This window comes from Rutilus rutilus (genome assembly GCF_951802725.1).
Source record: "Rutilus rutilus genome assembly, chromosome: 9".
Classification (NCBI taxonomy): domain Eukaryota; kingdom Metazoa; phylum Chordata; class Actinopteri; order Cypriniformes; family Leuciscidae; genus Rutilus; species Rutilus rutilus.
This window is the reverse complement of record NC_140223.1, coordinates 18,900,388-18,925,425: the sequence shown is the minus strand read 5'-3', so window position 1 is coordinate 18,925,425 and position 25,038 is coordinate 18,900,388. Positions and strand designations below refer to the sequence as shown.

Below are 25,038 nucleotides of genomic sequence, written 5' to 3'. Positions count from 1 at the left end.
AATTGTATGTAAGTGTGAACTCGTGAAATATATATATGATAGCAAATTAAGAAGGTATGTCTTAATTGTATATTTAGATTAAAATTTCAGACAGTATTTTAGAAAGCAAACGTCTCAAATGGTATCTAGGAAAAAGGGATTTAGTGGTAAATAATGTGCTATACTTGAACTGAAAAATAATGATTTTCATTCATTTTTGGTAAAACAAGCTATTGAAGGCTGACCGGTTAGACCTAAACCTCCAGGAAGCAAGGACACTAAATTACTTCAAGTCTACAAACATGGCCATGCTGAGAAAAGTGCTACCTGGAAAGTCTCCAACTTAATGAAAGATTGTAATCAGAATATCTCAGCATGCTCAGTCTTGCTCACAAAGACAATCTATCTACTAACAACTGCATGTCACTAACTATACAAATTTGGTACAAATTCAGTCTCATGTCAAGGCAAACTTAATAATAAGGCTTGGTAACTTACAGTAAAGCCCACTGATGTATTTTGCTTTGTTCTACTCTGGAGAAAACATTTTAGCAAAAATTCACTAATAAGGGACATTGACACAGGATGCAATATTGCATTCTGTTGTTTTTTTGTTTGTTTTTGTTTTACCATATTAGTGAGTGATCTATGTCATGGTAAAACTTATTTTTTTAAAGTGCATCTCAAGAATGCAAGTCTTATAAGCTGCCATTTCACTGCTTCCAATAAACACTAGACAGGAAATCATTCATTTCCAATGAAGAGTCGCACAAGGGCTGCATGGAGTTCCGACCATGTGTGGAGACAGGATTTTTAAATCCAACATGAGCTTCAGATAGATATGCTGAAATACTGAAATATGAAATACAATATGAAACCTAACCATATGAAATATTGAAATATGAAATGTAACATGTGACAACACAACAGTTGAACTGGGGTGCGTTTCCCGAAAGCATCGTTTAGCTAACTATGGTCGCAAGTTCTGTCATTATCAGCATAGTTCAACGAGTCAGTGTTTCCCGAAACCATCGTTCTAACGAACATTCGCAAACAGCATCGCAAAGTTGTGTAGTTGGAACGACAGCTCTCGACCTGTGGTTAGAAGCATTTCTAGTTTGCATGACATGTAGACTTAATAAATCCTTGTCTTGAGCTAAATAAGCAAGCTGACATTCAGTACAATCTGTATCTTTTATTTAGAATACATACAAATGCCATTTACGTCTTTTAGTTTGTCAAGAGATTTAAAGCACATAACTGCAGCATAACTGTTTTCAACATTGATAATAATAAGAAATGTTTCTTGAGCAGCAAATCAGAAAAAAAAAAAAATATATATATATATATATATATATATATATATATATATTATGTTTATCACTGCTCCTTTACCGAAGACACAAATAGTGTGAAAGCAAAATAACGAAAAAGTGACTTTTAAATAAATTGAAAGATCATGTGCTAAAGTGAATTACCACATATCCTATGGTTGCAAACAGCGAAAAGGCGGTTTTACTTTGCTTAAACTGCTGTGTACTTGTCTTTGTTATGTACAAACAGAAGCTACACGAGGGAAAACTTGTTGCCATGTATTTCAACTTGCCCGTTGTTCTTCATGCTGCCAAGCTCAAATATTTGAAATGACATATTGTTCATAACAGCAACAGTTCTCCGTTTGTTCTGACCAATTAACTTACATGGCTGGAGGAAACTGATTACCTAGTGTGGCTCAATGGATGGGCCAGATAACAAACAATGGCGACGTTTACCGTGGCTGTGTTAATCACACAGCCCACTGCACTGTGATAACTTGCACAGGCTGTGTGCACACTGTTAATATAACGCCTGAGTGATTGGGGTCATTGACAGGCCCTTGCCGGCTTTATCATGCTGAAGGTCAACGTGGTACTGTCGGGCCGATGCTCATCGTACAATGGTCTAGATTGTAGGGAGCAGCTCTGGATTGCGGCAGACTCTCACCTTAAATATATAACACCCCTGGCTTCCACAGGGAATACAAGCACCTTATTAAATCTTCAGGGTCAACTGCTTCTTGCATATCTGAGCACTAACCAGCAGCAGAAGGTGGGCGTCAGTGACCTGTAAAAGCCTTCGGTACATGGTGGGAAGGCTGAATCCAAAGTGCGGTAGAACAGGCTGAGTATGAGTGCATGCAGCATGCCATACTTACAAGCGTTCTATCTGTTTCAGCGCCACTGAACCGTTGTATGGGGTGCAGCCCACCTGCATTCTTTAAAATAAACATTCTTTATCTACATTTGTGGTTCTATGAAGTAACTTTAACATCCATGGATCCTTTCCATAGCACAAAGTATTTTTATACCAAAAAAAAGGGTTTTTACATTATTAAACTGTTCTTAATTTTTTTTTTTTTTTTTTTTTAGTTCACTAAATTATGTTTTATTAACAAAGTTTGGGAGGAGCACGTTCAGATAATTAACACTAAAGGCGGGCATACACTGTGCGATGTCTGTGCGATTTCAGCAAGGTACCTACTCACACTGAACGAGTAGATCGCATGCGATGTAAAGCCAAAGCTCAGGATTTATGTGCTCACACTATACGGTCCGAACGTCGAGCTGCGACTTCACTGCTCACATTATACGTGTGAAATATGCACGAATCAGCACGATAAACCCTCGTGCCGGGTATAGACGATATCATGTATCCAGATATTCCAGAAACAACACTGAGTTTATGGCAATCGGTTCGTAGCTCTGCTTCAACTGTGCGATATAGTCACGAGGAGTGACCAAAATTTCTAACATGCCAGAAATTCATCCGACCATCCGATTGCCGGTCAGAAGAGGTTAATCGCCTCTCGTTTCCCCCTGTACACTGCACACACACTGCACGACAAACGACGCACGACAAAGCTGAAAATCGGCCCGACCCGAAAAAGAGTCGCACGAGTCAGAATTTGGCTCAAAACCGGACGAAAATCGCACAGTGTATGCCCGCCTTTACACGAGTGGAGAGCATTCAGTCAATCAACGATAAGAGGTATATATATACAGCAGTCTTACCTCTGTTCGTTGACAGTTTATCAGCATCCCTCCACCACCCCTTCTCCACACTTCTAGTTCTAACCACTTCTACACTTGGGGGGAGTACTCTGGGTTCGGGCCAAATTCCGAGCTCGGAGCCCTCCCCTCCGGACAGCACGCCAAATATGCATAAAGCTTTACTCTCTCTAATTATTGTAAGTGTGAACTCGTGAAATGGCTCTTTGGGGAACCCAAAATCATTCTTCAATGGCATTACAGCAAAAAAACTTTTTTTTGCCTTTATTTTTAAGAGTGTGTGAAAAAAAGACAGCTGTGAGTGGTAGGACATTACATATAAAAATATGGCAGCAGCATTTTACAGATTGAACTTACAGTAAAAAATAAAAATAAAACATTAATTTACTGAATGCTGTATACAATGCAGCATCACCTCTTTTCTCACAGTGTCTGAAACGCTTTGATAAATGATTCGATCTCTCTAAATCCCTCCATTTCAAGAGCCTGCTCTGCTCTGATTGGTCAGATGGCCCAGTCTGCTGTGATTGGTCTACCGCTTACAGCACAGACAATTGTGTAATTTGTCAATTTACATTTTTTAACTGACAATTATAAGATGACGTTCTTCTGTAACAGTATTTTACTGTAAAATTACATGAAATGTCTCATTAGATTTATTACAGTTTTTCAGGAAATTACAGAACAAGTTTACATGCACACCACTGCACTGATAATTCACAAAAATCAGCTTATAGAAATAACCTGTTGGGCGGGTTTACATGCAAACCAATAACCGACATAGCAAGTAAACCATGTTTGGCGTAAAATTATTTATCTTTTATCAGTAAAATGATGATAGTTTTGTACAGTCTGAGGTTTTTGGGTCTCTTCTCTCTTAGTAATGAGAGTACAGTCAAAGGTCTTACTCTTAAAAACTTCTTTAGGCCTCACAGAAGAGGCTTCACAGTGCAATGGGCCATTAGTGCTTTGTTGATCGCACACACCCTCTCGTGGCAAGCTTCCAGGCACTTGTGCTAAGCACCTCTCTGGGCCACTCTAACCGTTGTGGCAAGATGTACTTGGTAGGAAATGTTGTTTCAGCCATGTATGTAAGATCACTAACTGTAAGGTGCCATTTGTCAAAAGAATCCATGAGATGTGTCAAGTTTTTTGTTAAATTATACATCTTATTAATGTTCTTCTGAGTTGTGTTCAGGAACCAACCAGCCTAGTACAACACAGGCTGCAATTATGCCACTATCAGTGAGAAAAGAGTCGAAACTCAAAATAGAATAGCAATTATCTTGAGAAATCACTTCGCTATGAGAAATAATAAGGATGGTCAGGTTAGATGGATATTCTAAGGTATAAAAAGAAAAATGATAATGTGTTTCAAGATGAATTCTTGTCATCTATTTTGACAGGGGAAGTAACAACTGAAAAGTTAAGAAAACTATCTATTTGGTATCCAAGAGTGGAAATGATGAGTGTCTAGTAAAAAGGCTCAGCAGAAAATATTTTTTCAATTACTACAAATTATAAGCGGTGTGAATGAGACTCATGATTTGATTTTACAATAACACATTTTCTTTGTAGGAAGACTGATAACAGAAGGCTATTACACTCCACATGTGGCAAATTCAGCCAGGATGGTTTCTGTTCCAGACCGTCTGTCCTCGGTCCTTTGTGACAAAAACTCAAAATCTCACAAGCCGAGATAATTTATTCTATTAGTTAGAGAGTCAGTTATTGTGTTTCGCCACACACGTTTCGTAGAGCTAACCTCCGCAAAATGAATCCAATCCCACAGCACAAACAGTCCAGACGATGAGACACAGCAGTGACTGACACACAATTTCCAACGTGTCATCTCAATGCGACTGCAGGGGGGGGGGATCTCCAGATTCAGCTGGAGAGAAGGTTAATACTGACATTCCAGAGGCCATATCTCCATCAATTTAACTTTTGAATTCTTGGCATCAGCTTTTCAACTCGGACCAGCCTAGTGTTACTAGGATGCCATCTTAGGATGGGCATTTGAATATGAGGGTTAATAGTCAATATGAAAAGAACTTTAATTCATATAAAATGGACAAGAAAACCACTATTTAGCAATTTTTGCAGCCACTACTCCAGGATTCAGTTTCACATGATCCTTCATAAATCATTCTAATATGCTGATTTGGTGCTTAAGAAACACATCTATGTATATCATAAATATATAGAATGTGTGTTTGTTTGTTTGTGTGTGTGTGTGTGTGTGTGTGTGTATGTGTGTGTGTGTGTGTGTGTGTGTGTGTAAACTACAAAAAAAAAGAGAATACAATTAAATTAAATTTACAAATGTACAGAAAAAAACCTCCTAAGGTAACTTGCAATTTTATTTTTCAAACACAGCTGTCAACAGAGATGCTAAATAGTTAACCTTCAAAAGGCCAATGATCAATTAGAGAAGAATGTAGAATCGGAGATTTGTTGCCTACATTGTAATAGATTTGTCCGTTGAATTGTAAGGAGTATAAGTGCACACAGAAAGCTAGGAAGAAACACCTGTCGCCTTAAAGGGCACCTATTATGCAAAATTCACTTTTACATGGTGTTTGAATATAAATGTGTGTTGGCAGTGTATGTACACAACCACCCTATAATGATAAAAATCCACCAAGTGCTTTTTTTTAAATCCCCATAAATCATAAGCACTGTCTCAGACCGAGCTGTTCTCAGATTCGGGGCAATGTGACGTCACTTTGCACAGGCCCCTCCCACGATTGTTGATTGACACTGCAATTTGAGCATAGACCCGCCCTGAGTGAGCTGGACACAGTCCGCCATTGTTTCCACGCTGGAGCAACTGTAGACAAGAATGTTTCCTAAGCGATTGAGGTGTTTTGTTGTTGGATTTAAGAATGAACTTAGTCTTCATTTACTCTCGTTGTTATTCGAGGATGGATCTGTACTGTTCGTGATCCAGCTTACAGTCTCCGGAGCGACAGGCCTAACGTTACTCATCACGGCAAATATTAAAGTGAGAGCGCGCACTTTATGACAGCTCATCCAGTCGTGGATATACAGTTTACCAGTTGATTAAGCACCCACTGAAAAGGTGTGTATAATTTGTTTACTGTTAGTTCTAACGAGTGTTTTGTGTATTTCGCTGTGTATGTTCAATGACAATGAAAGGGAGAGAGAGAGAGAGAGAGAGAGAGAGAGAGAGAGAGTTTATGGATAAGACTTTAATGCACACTTATATACTGTGTTTATTCGGCTCTTACAGTGATTTTCTGGAGTAAAACTAAGGCTTCATCTTTTGTGTGAGGTACAATAAACTTAATTGAACTCATCAGTATATTTTGGTCATCATTCGGACGGGGTCTGCTACAGCAGGCTTGTATTAATAGTGGATAAAAGCAGATGAAAAATAACCATAATTAAACTAAACTATTCCTGTTCTATCTCCATACAGCATATATTCTCTGGCTATGTGGGCATTATTGTCCGACTCCGAGTCGAAATGAACACCACTACTGAGAGTTTCTGTTTTGATATTATTAGATGAGATTGTCCTGGCTCTTAGCGAAAGCACGTGAGGCTCCGCCCCCTGGGCCGGCAGCAGCAGCAGTTAATTTGCATTTAAAGGGATACACACTAAAACTGTGTGTTTTTCTGAGCCCTAAAAAATGACAATTGAAACATGCTGTAAAAAAATTATCTGTTGGGTATTTTGAGCTAAAACTTCACATACACACTCTGGGGACATCAGAGACTTATTTTACATCTTGTGAAAAGGGGCATAATAGGTGCCCTTTAAGACACCACACTAAGTTCCCATCCACACGTCCTGGGACCTCACTGACTATATGAACATCAGACTAATGAAGTGGTTGAGAGGAACCTGACCTTTTTGACATTATCTCTCTTCACACATTTGTTTAAATACCCGCTCACAAGCTGTCGTATTAAAGCTTCATGAGGCCTGCTGCGTGCTGGACTTCGCTGTGAGGTGTTCTCATGAATAATTGAGGTAAATTTACCACAGGTTGAGATTCGTGTCTAAATGTGGGAGATCAATGAGATCGAAGCAGCGAAGAGCGAAGAGACCAGCCGGAGGGTAAGACTTTCACCCCTGCCCTTACTGACGAATACATAGAAACACAAGATCTACTCATTACAGGGATGCTGATAAACCAGTTCATATAAAAGCTGCCTGTGTCATACAAAGTTCAACGTCAGAGAGCACAGAAGAATGAAGTAAATTAACAACATCTAGCGTGATGATGACGGTTTTAACAAGTAAAACACATTGTATTGTATTATCATTGTAACAAATCATCGAAAACTTGCTGTTTTGAAATTACACAATTTGATACACAATACGAAGTACGAATACAGGTACGAATACCTTATGTAGCCCCGCCCATTTTCAGCGCTGTGCTCATTGTCATTTGTCTTCCGGTTTGTATTTTCACAACGATCTTACATATTTATAAATGAACGGCTCGCTTTAAAATCTTAAAAACATTACAATCCTCATGATAACTTTCGTTAACTTTACAATAAGTAAATCCACTTCACCAGCTAATTACTCCTCGACAGCGATGCCATTGAAATACACAGAGCGACCGCAAAAATGGAAGTTCAAAGACAATTTTCTAAAGACGGCTGTGCGCTTGCTTGTCTGGCGCATAAGGTTTATAGCAAAGGCGAAACATTGCTCTGTTTGAAAATTCCAAACAGCCCACATGACAAACAGTGGCTAAACCAATGGTCTGAGTTTGGGGCGGGGCTATTTGTTTGTTCAGCCAATGGCAGATGAGAGGAGTGTTTACGGAAACCTGTTTGAAAAAAATATATTTTTGCAACTCTGCTATATATATATATACATATGGATAAAATATATATGAATGTTAGTGAATATTGGGTTTAGTACAGGGTTATTATTGTTAAATACATTTTAAAAAAGCTGAAATAACGCTGAAAATATAAATATAAACATTAGATGAAAAACTTAAACTAAACAAATTAAAAATGTTGCCTTGGCAACTAACTGGAATAAGTTTAAACTTATTAACTAAGTTAAATAATAAAGACAAAGCATTAAAAAACTAAAATGGAAATAAGGTCCTGGTAGAAAATTACCAATGCCTTTTCCATTAAAGGTCCCATGACATGAAATTTCCACTTTCTGAGGTTTTTTAACATTAATATGAGTTCCCCTAGCCTGTATATGGTCCCAAAGTTTCTAGAAACTTTAATCGGTGTAAATCGAGCTTTTGCTATTTTTCTCTGCCTTTGAGAAAATGGAAGCTCAACCGAGCTGATCTTGAATCTCCTCCTTATGACGTTATAAGGAGAAATGTTACCTCCCCTTTCTCTGCTTTGCCCGCCCAGTAAATATTTCTCGCCCATGAGAAAATGAGCTAGGAAGTAGAACGCGCGCCCGCGATTTTAGTTTGTCCACGAGAGATATCATGGCTTTTGAGCGAGCTAAGCATAATAATTGCTCAATAATTGGATGTACAAATGAACATCGAATGGTCAATACAGAGCTGGGCTTGCTGAACGTCGGACAAGTAAGTCAACAAATTTTATATAAGTGTGTTGCTTTACTGTTTATGGTTACCTAGCTTGTTACACGTAGAATGTGGCTGTCACATTAGCTATGCAGCTATGCAGTTACTTGCGCTAATGTAAAGGTAGACAGCATCAAGTTACACACACTGTAACGCGAGTGTTGTACACTTCTTTGTTATTTGGATAACCGTTTCCCTGGTGGTTATATGGTGATAACTGTAAACCATCCGAATAAAGTACCGTATCCAGACATAATATTTTAAGCTAACCATTCGGAAACGTCCTGCTGGAGCCGTTGAGTTGCAACATCCGTTGCATCTCCATCTGGATCAAATTCTGGGTCAAACTGAAATGCTTGAAAGACTGCGTGTCTTCGTGCCATTGCAATATATCCAACATAAACAAACATGCATGGTACCGTTGCGCAAGATGGTCAAGGCCACACCCACCCTCCACCTTGCGCCGCCTTTCTCCTCCTCATTAGTATTTAAAGCTACAGACACCAAAACGGCCCGTCTGAAGGAAGCTCATTCTGGGACTGGCTTGTAGTGGCTATAATTCTGCACCGAGGCTGAATTTTTGGAAAGAGATTTCAGATACAGTACTAAGGACCACTAAGGACTATATTAAAGCCTACAAAAAGTAGCATGTCATGGGACCTTTAAGTTTACAGATATTACCTTTAACCCTAAAAACACAACACAATGAAATGCGTAATTCAAAATAAGGGTAAATATTAATAAAATACTATAATAATTTAAAATGAATACCAAAAAATCCTTCATATATTAATGATATTATACAAAATAAAAATATTTTTAAGGATTTCTCTTTGAGTGTGGTTTAGAAGAGTCTGTACTTACCTGAGATCTATAAAAATGTTTTCTGAGACCTGTTATAGATCAAATCCAATGATTAATGATTTTTCTTGCTAACTCTGTTCATGTATTTTTGTATTCAGCACCATTACTTTGATGATGGCCATACATACGGCAGAAAAGCAGAAAAGTAACTTGACAGAAACAGAAGAATGCACATTCCACTTATAAAGGTGCAGCATTTTAATTCTGAGGGTCATAGAGAGGCTGGAAAATTGTGTTTAAAAATAAATTACAATTTTTGGTGCAAGAAACTGTGACTAACATAAATACAAGAGGCATAGTACAAGATGAATAGGACTTCAGAACGTGAGCTATATAACGTTGATACCAACCAAACATCATAAATCAAGGTTATGGTAATCTTACCTGAATAAAAAGACAACTCTGAAAAATATTGAAACCATATAAATAAGATTTTACTTTCTCTTACTTGTGTTCAAATCAAAAAACATCCTTCAAATAACCAGTGGTCCGTTTCTGTGCATCTGTTCTGTTCTGCTACATCCGTCAAGGTGATTCTTTTGTTCTAGGATGTATTCTATACGGCTAATGATTGAAACACATTCAGGACCATCAACCAGCTCTAATATTCTGCCTTTCAGTTACTGCCAGCATGATCCAGACGCAGCATTTGTTCCAGCTGCCTTTGAATCTGAGAGGTTGTTTATCAGCTCTATAGCCCACGTCGGCCGGCTTTCTCCCGATACCCATCAAGCCATCTCGCTGCCCCTCTCTAGCACTCTTGCATTCTTGTGCTCTCTCGCTCTCTCTCTCTCTCTCGCTCTCTCTCTCTCTCTCTCTCTCTCTCTCTCTCTCTCTCTCTCTCTCTCTCTCTCTCTCTCTCTCTCTCTCCTATACAATTACGGCAGGCCTGTCTGAGGGCACCCACCGGACACAGTTAGCCTGAATGACAGGTAATGACACCCACTGAGAGATTGCCTTTTCCCAGGGCACAATATCGTCCACAGTAGGATGGCTGCATCATTGCACTGCCAGGAGAGGATGTCTCTCTCTCTCCTTCTCTCTCACTCCCTATCTATCTCGGCCACCCCTTTCTCTATTGCAATGAGTATCCGTCGCCTGGCTTATAAAGGATGGCAGACTGTGGATTGATTAAAATAAATTTGAAAAATCTGTTGATCGGACACAGCGTTAGGATCTGTCCAGTGATGTGATGAAAAGTTAGACCACAGGAACACAGCAACTGCTCCTGCAGTCACACAGGTCTATATTCAGGGTCAATTCAGTGACTGATTTTAACACCAACTTAAAGCAACCACTGTTGTTTATCTTTGGCAATATGAGTTGTACAGCGGAAGTATTGGACTTCACGCTGCATGGGTGTTGGGTGTTAATTCAATGTATGGGCCAAGCCTGTTAGTGAATAAAAGCTGAGACTACATGACATATTTTCTGTTGCCAGGCAAGTAAAGGTCGAAATAGTGATGTGAAATGTGAATGTTCCAGAAAAGCTCACACTAAACAAAAAAGTACAACATTATGTACTATGGTAATATCATGGTATTCCTTGCAGTACCTTGAAGTACCATGTAAATATTATAGTACATGAATATGACAGCCATTCAATAGCCATTCAATATCATAATGTCCACTACTGTTCAAAGTTTGGGGTTGGTTAGATTTTTTTAATGATGATTTGTAAAGAAGTCCCTCAGCTCACTAAGGCTGAATTTAGTTATATCTAGAATGCAGTAAAAACATACATTGACATCCGTCCCCTAATCAAGGCTCAACTCAGATGGAAAGGCAACTAGAATTGATACCATCCATGCTAAGATGCTTAAAGCAGACCTCACCACATTTGCCAGAGTGCTCACTGGCCTATTCAAGAACATCTGGATGACAAACATCATCCCCGAAGACTGGTCCAAAAGCCTCATTATCAAGCCTCCAAAGAAGGTATCACATTGTGGCATCACACTACCTTCAATGCCATCTAAAGTATTTAGCAGAATCCACCTGACAAGACTTGAAGTAGTAATCGACATCAGGCTGAAACAAGAGCAAGCTGGTTTCAGGAAGGGGAGAGGTTGTGTAGACCAGATTTTTTTTAGCCTACACCTTGATACCTTATGGAAGATCTTGTGTACAGAATAATTCAGAAGATGATTACTGATTTAACTATTCTATCTGCAGTTAGAGTGTAGAGTGTTTTCTATTGAAGTCAGGGGTACGACAAGGATGAATCATCTCACCAATCCTGGTCCTGGTAGGCATTGATTGGATCATGAGAGAGACAACATGGACAAGCCTAAAGGCATACAGTTGACTCTCTTTCAACAGCTTGAAGACTTTGATTTTGCAGACGACGTAGCTCTTTTGTCACCTACAAGAGAAAACCAAAAGACTGGACAACTTTGCCAAGAAATTAGGCCTTAACATAAAGCACTACCAAAACTCAAGTGATGCGAATCAACGGAAGATCTGATGAATCCATTATTCTGAAAGGAAGTCCAGGAGATCAAGCGCCATAGAATGAAATGGCGTGTGCATGTCCTTCGGATGGACCAGAACGCATCCCAAAAGTAGCTCAGGTTGGAGACCACCTGGGAAAAGGAAGCAAGGAAGGCTGAAAACAACATGGAGGAGGGCTGTTGAAGCAGAACTGAAAGAACTACACCTCTCATGGGGCAAAGCACAACATGTTGACAATGATACTGTAGAACAAAACAGAAGCAGAATGTTTTTTTTATTCCGCAGACTATGAGGCATAAGAAGGAAAAACAGTAATATTGTGAAAAATTATTAAAAATGAAAATATCTGTTTTCTATTTCTATTTTGAAATATTATAAATGCCTATACCGTAACTTATTATCAATGTAATGTGCTTGTGCTGAATACAAGTGTTACATTACTGACCCCAAACTTTCTAATGGTAGTGTACTGTCAAAATACCAAGGTATCACCATCTGATACCATCATTACACCATGGGACCGCCACAGTATCAAAGCCAACCAGTCAAAATCCAGGAAAATAAAAAATTTTTCCAGGGAAATGAAATGTTAAACATTAGAAACTGATGTGTTGAAGTGGAGCTGTCAACAACTAGCCCAGATTTTCTCATTTTATATTGTATTCCTTGAGCTTGCAGCAGATGAAAACATATCATAAGAGCGGATCTGCAGTCTGACCTGAAGCTAAAGCACTGAACTTTTGTCAGGTTAGCGCTGTATCCTCATATCCCACAGCTTCTTTCCCCAGTAAAGACACTACAGAGATAGGGTTTATATGCCAAAGAAAGTGAGACACATGTTAGCAAGTTTTACCTGTGCCAAGTGATTCACAGCCCCGCAGTCATGTTTTAATTTAAATTTTATAGCTAGATATTTCTATAATTCTAGTCTAAATAGCTGAGAATAACTATATGAACATTTTAAGGTTTCATGGCACATAGCTATTATGTTTTTTTATATATATATTATATAACATATTTAAATGCAGTCATTAAGACTTTAATACAATTTACATTAAAAATTAATAACACAGCACAAAACAACATCATCCATATCCTCAGTAAAATTAGAATCACCCCACATAATTAGGTTTTAAGAAATCAAACTATAATTAAAAAACATTAATTTGACTGTTTAAGACCATTTCTAAATCTTTTTATGAATTCTTTCATAATTATTGATTGTCAAAATCAGATTTGAATCATTACTTTAACAGTTTAACCCCAAACTATTTTGTGTTGCAAAACAATAAAATGCTATAATAATAATTGGATGAGACAATCCAATCCAGTAAGCTTATTTCAAAGAGCATTGCAACCATTAGAACTGCGTCTGAACAAACAGTGCTCATTTTGTATGTCCATATCTCCAAAAATACATGAATCTTTTATATAAAGAAAATCAATTCAGTTTATTTATTATATATATATATTTTTTTTAATTCAATTTAAATTATTTTGAGATTTTTGTGGGATGTAAAGGCAGAAGAATGTGTCTTGGTGATGTAACTGGAAAATAAACAGACTGATATTCTTGAAATGTTGGTGTAAATAACAATGATAATAATTGTATTATTTTAATAATTTTTATATTATGCCAAAATATTTGCTTACTTCAGAAAAACAAACAGTGAGGTCATTTTGTTTAAAAATATATTTTTGTATAACTTTTGTACACCAAACTGTAACCAACATCCAAGAAGACATTTTTAAGCACTGACCCCCAATTGTCACTTTGCCACGGTGTGGTGTAGGCAGAAGACGAAGAAGGGTCATACGTTCATGTAAACTTTTACTAACAATACAAATTAATGTTTTACAACTACTTGACATTGCATCACTTGACATTTTAGCATGATTAAATATATAATTTGTGTATGTGTGTGTGTGTGTGTGTGTGTGTGTGCGTGTGTGTGTGTGTGTGTGTGTGTGTGTGTGTGTGTGTGTGTGTGTGTGTGTGTGTGTGTGTGTGTGTGTGTGTGTGTGTGTGTGTGTGTGTGTGTGTGTGTGTGTGTGTGTGTGTGTGTGTGTGTGTGTAAAATGGTATGTTCATATCTGCGACCAACATAAATTCAAATATTACATTTCTAAGAACTTGGCAATTCTCCTTTTTATAATTTCAGACATGCTTATTTGCCATTGGCACTTTTACATTTACTAGTAATAAATAATTAATAGTCTAATAAAATCTTTACTACTCCCACGTATATATCACCCTGGACAGGTAAAAAAATCATTCATGTCAACCACCAGTGCCACAGACAAAGACACAAGGTCACTTCACACTCACACCCTCTGGGGAGAAATTAATTTCTAGACTACTTGGGGAGTTAAATAGCTGCACCTGTCGTGTTAAATGAATAGAGAAGAAGCCATATTGGTTCTGTTGGATGGCAGAAGTTGGCAGGGGGGCTTGTCAGGTACTTACATGTCCCTGTAACTAGCCCCATCTAGTGCACTGGTATCCTTATATAGGTTTATGTTCAGATATAGCTATAAAGTATGAATCACTCTCTTTCAAAACAAAACCCCTGCAGACCTAAAAAATGACCTAGCAGCTTACCTTACCAGCTGATCCCGTTGAGTTATATCCCGCCTCTCACAGGAGACACACACATGCATTGCACCTGCATTGCATACATACTCTCACACTTTCTTATGTGCTTTTACAGACTGAAAGCAGCTACTGGTCACCATTTGAAGGTATATTAAAGCTGAGAGGGTCATCTACTTCTTAGACAAGAGTCAATCAGCTCTCTCCGGCTGCTATCTCTATTGCACATTAGGTCATGTCTGAATGGAATTTTAGAAGCGGAAGGTGACAGTGATGGCGGTCTGAGATATTATCGGGTACCGAATGAGTGGGGCAAAATGTACTATCCAAAGGAAAATCTATAAATTTCCTTTTTCTTGTTGTGTTATGAACGATCGCTTGTACTTAGAGATTGAGAGGAAAGGGAAGGTGGCAGCATTGATTTTTCTTTACATCCTCATAGTTTATTATATCGGAGGCCGACAAACACGCACACCGTCAATTATTCAATACACATGAGAAAAAAGTCATGGAAGCAATTCAAACTCTGTAACTTACAGCTTATCATTTTATAGCCAGACAGAAAAAAATCATTCACAAACACTTCCGGATATATAAAAGCCTTTCTTGTTTTTGATTGGGAAAGAAATATCACGAGCCAGAATCGAACTCACTGCTACAGTAAGCCACAGCTCCAACACCAAAACTTTTTTGTTTATTTTATTTGTTTATTTGTCTGATAGCTCCAGTTAGTTCTGCAGGAATTTCCTGAACAAAGTCGCAAAGTATTAGAACTAGCAACAAATCTTTTCTTTCATATTGTGACATACATCTGGGTGAAACGGATCATCGGAAAAGAAAAAAATTTAAAGCGGGCACTACGTTTTTCATTGGATGTAATGCCGCGTTCACACTGCACCATTTTCATAGTCAGGTCACTGTTCTTTTCACACTACACGACTATCTGGGGTAACATTCATTTGCTGCTGTGTTCACACTGCGTGATGGATCGGCGACAGGAGGGTTTCACACTGCATGACTTTACAAAAGAAAGAATCGGCGACAACTTCTGTCAGGTCCGCAAACTACGTTTCACAACCAAACACACGCGAGAAGTGAAAAGGAAATAACGCAAGATCGTGAGACCGGAGTTCTCGTGCGAGACTGAAATTGTTGTTAAAAATGATAGCCTGCAAGAAGATTTGTGATCCAAATTGTCTGTGCCCTGATTTGCAGTGAAAAGGAGAAAAAGAAAAACTAATTATGCAGGAGGAAATGGTTGGGGAGACGAGGAGAGCAAGGATTGTGTGTTCTGCAAAGAGAGTTGGTACTTTGTTTCTGTTTTTTATAATTGTAAATATATCTATTAAAACACTGATATTCTGGGGCCTACACTATGAAGCCGGTTTAGGTAGCTTGCCAGGTATGTTTCATGTTTTAGTTTGCGCCAACCCTGGGTTTTAGGCACCAAGAAAGTGGTTTGGCTTTTAGCAGTGTTCATCGCCATAGTAACTAACGCTCCACGGCTAACCTGCTCCGGGGCAAGACAATGTTCCAGGTAAGACCAATCAGCTGTGAGCAAAGGATAAAGTCACTCCACCTGTTTCTACTCCAAATGAAAGGTCACTACATTTGATTTTTAAAGACAAAATCGTCTGGCTTTTAGTAATGTTTAGTTAGAATAATAATTTTGTATGATTTAGTAATTATGTAATTATTATACCCTTAATCGATCACACATGAACAATTTTAGTTCATCAATTATTATTATGCAGAGTTTAAATGAATAAATATATAAAGGTAATATAAATACGCTTTAGAATCAATAGATGAAGCTATAAAATGACAACATGTGAGCTTAAATGTTCAATTCTCTCTATACCTTTATCAACTGTATAAACTAACACTGATATACAGTAGCGAGAATTTTTCTTTTTTCTTTCATAGACAGCTATTTTCTTCTTGCTGTGTAAATTTGTTTAAATTCTTAATATTTTAATACTTTTATTTAATAAGTGAATTGCGCTGCTTCTCTAGCGAGAAATGAATTTCAGAGAGTTTTGAATAGGCTTGTTTGAGATGCGCCTTGCCTCGCCTGAAATGTAGGCGAGAGTGAGGGGAGTGAAAAAAGTGCAGGCAAGACGGACAGATCTCTCTTCTTGTAGTGGATTAGACACCTGTGAGATCAAAGATGAATATCGCGGGATTCACGCTCGTGCACGGTGTTGCTAATAAACTGGATGTAATTTAAGCTCTGTTGCTTTTATATGAAAATAAATATAATGAACAAGACACCCAAAGTACTTGTTATTTAATTCCATTCCAAATACATGTTTATCAATAATTTTTTCTTGATTCTTTTTTTTTTTTCTTTAATACATAGCCTACATGTGTTTTTATATATATATTTTATAAAAATGACATCACATAACCCATAAAGAGATCGCACTGTCAGAGAGTTTGGGGATATTCACACATCATTTATACACATAAAACATGATATCACAGTTTTAAAATCAAACATTTTAATAGAGAACAATACATCACGGTTGTTTAAACCAATGAGCATTAAGCTGTGTCGTCAGCAAGTCATTTCCCATCATGCTTTTGATCAGCACAGTCGATGGAGAGCAACTGCGCACGACTGCAGAATCCGACATGTGCGCCTTGCGCTCGCAAGAGTTTTTTTGACATACGTCAGCATGACATCAGAGCAAGGCGGACCGCACTCGGACACATTTCAGACCGGCATGGATCTCGCGCTGATCACCGGTGATCGGTTCTGCGCCGATTTTGCTCATATCAAACAAGCCTAATGAGTTTCACTCTTTCTCAGCAAGTGATTAGCTGTTCGCTACTGATGTCACAACTAAACTCCTAAACTCAGGATCAAAGCCTGAGTTGACAGAGAAACATGATGATCAGCGTCATGGTACCAACAAAGCCTGGCTGGACTGGTTTGGTTTTGTCAACTCGAAACTAATCCTGCAAGTCTCTCTCACATACACACACAGCCCCTCCGTGCACACCGTGTCTGTCTCCATGAAAACGAGATCATCCGAGATCAACGAGATCAAAAAATATATATTTTTTTATTAAGTCCCGACCCTTTGCAAACAATCGATTGCGCCGTCTTTAGTAAGTTACCTAACGTTAGTCGCAAGTTTGCGGTAAAATGCAGTTGGGTTGTCGAGGTCAAAACACTATATAAGCTGTTATGTCATTTTTAGGGTGTTAAATGTTTGGATTTTGTGAAGGTGTGAAGCATTTTTGATTAATATTTAATATAATAAAGTCTGATAAGTCTAAGGTCTGACATGGAACAACACGTCACATGGCATTTGTTGGCGATCTCCCAAAACCTGTTGGCGAGTGAAAATCGGGGCTAAAATCGTGCAGTGTGAACTCTGCATTAGCAGATCTGAATGTGAGTGAGTGGTCGATTGTAAGAAAGATTAAACAATTAATCCCTTAAACAAGGGATTAAAGCAGACTAAATGATGTCGTTATGGATAGACACCAAAAAATAATAATTTACTCAGCATCATGTTGTTTGACTATCTGTCCTTTGTAGAACAGCAAAGAAATTTAACAGAATTTCTGAGCTATTCTCTTCAAAACAAATAAAGCTACCATGCACCAAAAAGGACAAACAAGCAGCACAAAATCATTATAAAATTAGACCTCACAATTTGTTAATTTTTTTCCCTTAATTTAAATGGTTATAATTTAGAAATGCTTTGAATTCAGACCTAAGTTTGGTCTATTTTTAAATAAGACACTCAGCAGACTATTGCAGAAGTAAAAGCAGAAAAATAAAGCCTAAAAAGTTACATTTGAACTCTAATTGCTAAAATCAAAAATCAAAGCCATATTTCTAACCATATGTCTGTCCTCCAAATTTTAAGTTGATATCACAAAAAATTGAGCATGCTAAAAGGTTTAAAATTACCATTTAATGGTAACGCAATGTCGAATTATACCTAATTTATGATGATTACTAAAATATGAGATGTGGAAAAAAGGTAATACAAAAGCACTCCAAGTGTCCCACTACCAATACACTGACAGTTAACATGCTATGAAGCCTGGTGTGAAGACCTGTACACATCCCAATTTGGGGACAAGTATCCAAACACCACATATCTGTTTGCCTGGCAATGTGATGCTATTTTGGCCTGACGCTTTCATTGTGCAAGCCATCCGGTGACATTCTGGGCCTGGAAGAGCAGCAGTGTTAAATATCATCTCCTGCAGAGAAGTCAGCATCCCGTCAACGTGCTGGGAAAGAAAAGACATTAATGCCGCCCTCACTATTTACACAAGCATCGACAGAGCCGCTTTGCATCAGAGTGTAAAAACAGAAACCACACGTTTTAATTAATCGTCAAATAAACGAGACAGCAATAAACAGGGTTTGATCCGGAGGTGCTTTTGTAGGTGTAGGAGGTGAGGAGACATGGGAGAAGGAGGAGAGCAGCGGCGGTTAATTATCCAACTATACCCGTGTAAGTTGGGAGCGGTTTGTTCAGTGTTTGAATGACAAAGGAGATGACAGAGGCAAGCTCAGGAGAGGCGGCGATTGCATTGGCTGCTTAATAATTGATCTATGAAAGCAGAAGCTTGTTTCGTGTAGATGAGCACGCCGCCTCATCTGATCCCTGAGCCGCTGAAATCAGAGGGATTGTTTTTGTAATATGCCACGAATAAGCAGATCAATGCTCTTTTTACCGAGCGCAAACATCTCACAGCCAAGCCTTACCACAGTGAATTAACATGCTTCACACTTGTACACACAACACATTCAAAAACCACACGCGTTCCCTTTGCTAAATCAGCTGGAACTAAATTTACATTTTGCACTGCTCAATATGGCACCAGATAGATTAGATGGCATTCTCATCACCATTGAAAGCCCAGACCTACATTAAATGGGCTCTTTTTTTGCTATCTCTCCCTCCGTCTCGCTCTTTCTCTTTCGGTTCGCCTAGTCCGTGCAGTTCCAAACCATAATGAAGTCAGTTTAAACAGCTTTTGAACATTCATTTCCTTAATGAGGGGAAGGTCCTTTAATGCTTTTCTCCAGTGAGACAGGCTGTGTGGGTGCTAATAAACACGACTCACAAAAACAACATCTCTTAACTGAGTATCTGAGACCTTCACTAATTTTTTGTTAGCATTTAATTATACTTCAGCATTATGACTGACATTATTAGCGCTCTCTCTGGGAGGATGTAATTGAAAGTAATTTTACATTAATGCTAAGTCTAAAGTGCGATACAACGCAGAGTTTTGAAATATCTTGTGATCGACATAACTGCTTTAAACAGTCAAAGTGTATTCAAATAGTTTACTTGAAATGCTGCAAAACCTTTGATAAACTGCATCATCTACTGCTCTCTGAACTGGATATTGAGTATTTATATGAGGGTGATAAAGCTATGGCTGATGTAACTTCATTTCTAAAGGGATAGTTCAACCAAAAAGGTTTTTTTTTTTGTTGATTACAAATTCTATTATTAGCATAACAATTCGGCTTGAAAAATTAACATGAATTTCAGAATGCCTTGCTATTTGATTTGTTCCTCTTTTGAGCTAATGATAGTAGCACTCAAGCTTAATGAACTCCACAAGTGTGTGTAAAACCTGATGAATAAGTGATCCAGCATGATTTGAAATGATCATGTGACTCTTTGTTACAGATGGTCAGATGCTCTGGCTTCCATTAAACCACAATATGGTATTTGGATCAACCTCATTCATTTGCACATTCAATTAATCTAAAGTCATATAAAATCTGAAACATCCCTTAAAAACAACCTAAACATTTTTGGGATTTATTTCTAGGTTGAATTATTATTTTTTGAATCCTAGATTTTCAATGTGGCTTCAGACAGTATAAGTAAGCCAGTTTCCCTGAAAAGTGAACTGAATAGGAATCTTTATAGAGTGAGTGACCTCCATGAGTCAGACAGCTTCCTCCTCAGTGTTGCAAACCATTAATTGTTCTACAAGTCTTTGTTTACGACATCAACATAAAAAGCAGCGTTCATATGCTCATTCTCTTTTTCCAGTGTGTTAATTCTGGGAGTTACGGTCTGCCTTAAGGCAGCAAATCTGGTTTAGAACCCCCATCACTTTAATTAACAGTGATTACAAATTACACCGTTCAGCGCGAGGACTAACGAGAGATCCAGGCCATCGATAGTGATGTGCTTTACAGCTTAAAAGCGGAAGACAATACTCACCTATTCTGAAGGAGAGCGGGCCACTGGTGGCGTTTCTCACCCACATGGCTAAGAAGAGCAGAGACGCCCAGGCTGCGAGCATCTTCTTTGACTCCTCATGGGTCCAGCCCTGGGGGTTTCCCTTCACACAGCCACCTGCCATACAAAACACAACAGAAGTATTTAGCACACACTTTTCAATCAAAGGAGTTACATACGCATATGGTACAATCGTTTATTGGTGGCAAAAAAAACAAAAAAAAACTTGTTTATAAGCTTGCTAAACTTTTTTGGTTCCTAAAAACATTATAATTGGGTGCTTCTTCAACTAAAGGGAATTTTCTTTGGCCTTTTTAGAAAATAAATTTTCTTAAAACACATATTTTACACTTGTACTAGTTACAACTAATGTCCAAAAGTGTATAATAATACATTTCAGGAGAACATGAAGCATTTGCCCAACTATACTGTAATTTTCACCACTTTTTCACCATTTTCATCACCAGATATTGAGCTTAAAGGTAGGGTAGACCTAGCATGGGTGCCAGCCCGAACCCCGCCCACAACATTTTTTGGTCGGGAAGTTCGGTCTGGACTCGATCCATTGAGGAGTAATTATGCTCGGCTCCTAGAAGGCCGAGCCAATCAAATTGCCAGGGCGGGCTTTAATCGATGATGGACAGATGGTCTGCGGTTACGTCACCAAAGAGCGCTTGATTTGAATTAGTTTACAACAAAGACGACTGCAGCTGGAGAATTGAGATTTCACGAGTTCACATTTACAAATAAGTCAGATAGAATAAATGCGTAGGCTATATGAGATGTCATGAGTTCACACAAATAAGTAAGATAGAATAAATGCGTATATGACGTGCTGTCCGAGAGGGCTGTGGGCTCGGTAGCCATACTCCCCCCGTGTTCCTGGTTGTGAGAGAACAAGACAAGAGTGAGGATTCGGGGTGGTGGAGGGACCGAGGGATGCTGAAAAACTGTCAAGGAGTGTTAGGTAAGTTGACAGAGTGAATATGCTTCCGCGGTAACGTTAGACATGGTATTGTTTGATGACAAGTTGATATTGGATTGAGTACGTGCTCCTCCCGAACTTTGTTTATGAAACATCATGTGTAGATTCCGCCATCGCGTCTGTTATAGAAGATATCGACAGCGCATTCATTTTAAAAGAGGAACAGAGAGCCGCGCCCGCGACATTTTGTTGGTTGAAAATATGAATGAAGGACATGCGTCATTTACTCCGTTGCTCTGATTGGTTGTAGGTCTATCCAATTGAGTGCAGAGGTTTTTTTTTTCCTAGTTCGGTTGAGACACGCCCCATAATCAAATCTCTATGGAGCGGTATCAGACTCACATTCTGACTAGAATATGAGTATGACGAAGTCAGGCTAGGGTAGACCATTTCGGAGCAAATTGTCAATAGCAATCAATCAATAGCAAGCTAGCTTCGAAAGCATAAGATCCCACCCTCCCTTCAGAGCGCTATCCAAAGCGCTCACATACAGTAAAAGTGCTTGAAGTTGAAGAAAAACCTAATCATATAACCAATAAACTGGTTTGGAAACGACATACTATATGTTTTCTTCTCCTAAAAAGAATGTTCCAAGAAAATTACCCCAAAAATGACTAAACGGGAACCATACAATGATGTTCTGGTTTGCTGGCCATTTCAAATTGGCTGAATTTCAGGAAATAAATAAACTACTATTCTGTGATATTTGTGAAACGCTCAGCTGCTTATTGCAACAATAGAGACAATGCAACTACAGTGTCTCTATGTCTAATTACATGAATGATTCATGTCACTACCAACATATGTTTCATACCAGCTGAATTATCCACTGATACTTATCACATTTACAAAAGTACAGTATAGGTTCATTACTAGTTTAAAGGTGCAGTATGTAATATTGACAGCTAGCAGTTAAAATGGGTAATGAAGTCCAAATTCAAAATATTGGAGAGAGTTGATTCCTCCACAGGTTGCCAGATTGAGGTCACGCAACAGGAACGAGCACAATTGACCATGGAAGGCGACGAGCCTGGCAATGTATGTTGATCAGTTGAAATTTCCTCATTTTAAAATGCCTCTGGTCATAGAGCTTTATAGATGGATGCAGAAGATTTTAAGGTCAGGTAGAATCTGCAATGTCTGATCCAGTTTATTTGCTGGCAGTATTACAGCACAACGTCACACAAAGCATGATATAAAGTTAAGGAAACAAAGCAAACGAGAACAATACATGTTTTCATCAGATGTAATGTTTGTTCAGTAGGCTCCATCAGATCTGGATGTGGAGTGTTGAATATTCTGCCGAATTTGAACCACTGAATTTGCGGAAGCGAATTTGTAAAGTTAAATAAAATGGACAGAAAATTGCCTGTTGAATATTATAGGTTGTATTTTTTTAACAGACTTTTGGAAGTGAAGTCTGGAAGGCGAATATGGATTATTGAATGCAATGCATTAAAATGCAAGACATCTACTGTTCGATAACGTCACAATACAGTAAGCTGTAAAATGCTTAGCTTACTTTAGAAGAAAAACATAAATCACATATATCGCTTTTACTTATAATGACACACTAACACTGGCGATTATGTGACACAGCAGATGCTGTTTTTCTTCTTGAAGATGTAAATTCTTTCTAAGTACAATCGATGAATGTGAAATCCTTACAAACCATGTCTGCTGCATTTGCTTTGAAGATGCAGTTGCAAAAGCAGAAGATAAAAAGTTGGTCACGATACACATTTATTTTACTGAAATACTCCTGCTTTCTCAATCAAATCTTACTCATTACAACTTATCTTCTCTTGCTTATGCAGAGCATTTAAACACACACACAAACACTCACACATCAAGGATCAAGCAGCTAGACCAGAGACTTCAAGAAAGGATGTGCATCAGGAAACACATGCCTAATTCATTTATTGAAGCAGGATGTAATGACAATTAGAAATTGCATGCACATCCAAATCATTTTGCTCAAATGCAATTACAGCAAATCAACTTCAATGGTTTCGCATGGCCTGAGCAAAGCACTTTCAGAATTCAGAACAGAAACAACATTTGTAGACACTTGTCTTTTTTTTTTTTTTACTGCTGTACAGTTAATAAATGTCTATAATCTCATGCTGTTAAAATGACTGTGGGTTTTTCATTCTCTGAAATAATTAGCAGCAAAATAATAAGCCTAAAGTGTAAAAATAAATATCTCATGGATGTATTTATTTAAATTGATAATTCACCTAAAAATAAAAATTCTGTCATCACACAGAATACTCTTTTCATTTCCAAACCTATATGGGCCCTATCAAACACCCAGCGCAATGCAACGCAAGTGTTTAGTTTGTGAGGGTGAAATTAGCATAGAATATTCCACCGCTACATTCACATTCACCTCAACAGTCGTTTTGCTGTTTTTATAAAAAAACAAAAAAACATTATAAACTAATGTAAAAGTCTGCTCTGCTCATCCAGCACGAGTTGACGTCGCAATCAGTGAAGCAGGAATCACAGTTCAATGATCGCGTGACGATGGCGAATGATTTGTTGCGCAACAGAGCCTAAACGTCTGATAAATGTCCTATCTTGTAGAATGTGCGCTTAGCACCTAGTTCCCTGTACATAGAGTCACGCGATCACGAATTTGTAAGTGAAAGTAAAACACACTCTAAAAACTCCTGGGTTATTTCTTCAACCCATTTTCTGGGTTATTTGTGTTGGGTTAAAATTATGGGTTATTTTTTGAGAGAGTAACCATTTTCTGGGTTATAGGGCTAATATTTTGACCCAATTCATGGGTTGTTTGGGTTTCTTGGTTATTTTCAAAGAGTAACCCATGTTCTGGGTTATAGGGTTGGCTTTCTCTCTCTCTCTCTCTCTCGCCCGCCAGCAGTTGTTCTGGAATTTTCTCACAACAGTCGTTTGAAATAACCGTCGCTTCGCGCTCGATCCGTTTTGGCCTGTGCTTCATCGGTGCAACTTCATCTATATTCAAGGTAAGAGAGTATTTTCAGTGTTGATGTAATGTAAACTTTTCTGTGTCCATGTCCCTGTTGCTAGTTTAGCACCATTTGCTAAAAACAAATAAAAATACGTTGCTACGTTGAGACTAGCGTTAGCCGTGGTAATTCTGTGGTTGGCATGTAGCGCGGCTATCACGACAACATCTAGGACAACTCGAGGTAACGTTATCACACCGGACGCGATCCACGGTCCTGAGCCGTTGCTGGATGCCGCGGACAGACGCCGGATGGCACCGCCGGTGTGTGTACACTCATAGAGAATAATGTGTTCGAATTTTAAAGACGCGGCACTGCGCTTC

The 25,038-nt window shown here is 38.4% G+C and overlaps 1 protein-coding gene across 1 annotated transcript in view; it reads right to left on the bottom strand.

The window, feature by feature from the left end:
* Window positions 1-25,038, bottom strand: part of grik4 (glutamate receptor, ionotropic, kainate 4) — a 426,911-nt gene that overhangs the window by 159,862 nt on the left and 242,011 nt on the right. The window contains exon 3 of the mRNA XM_084418348.1: window positions 20,717-20,851. Coding sequence (XP_084274474.1) covers window positions 20,717-20,798 — 82 coding nt within the window. The 5' untranslated portion in view covers window positions 20,799-20,851. The remainder of the gene's footprint in view (window positions 1-20,716; window positions 20,852-25,038) is intronic.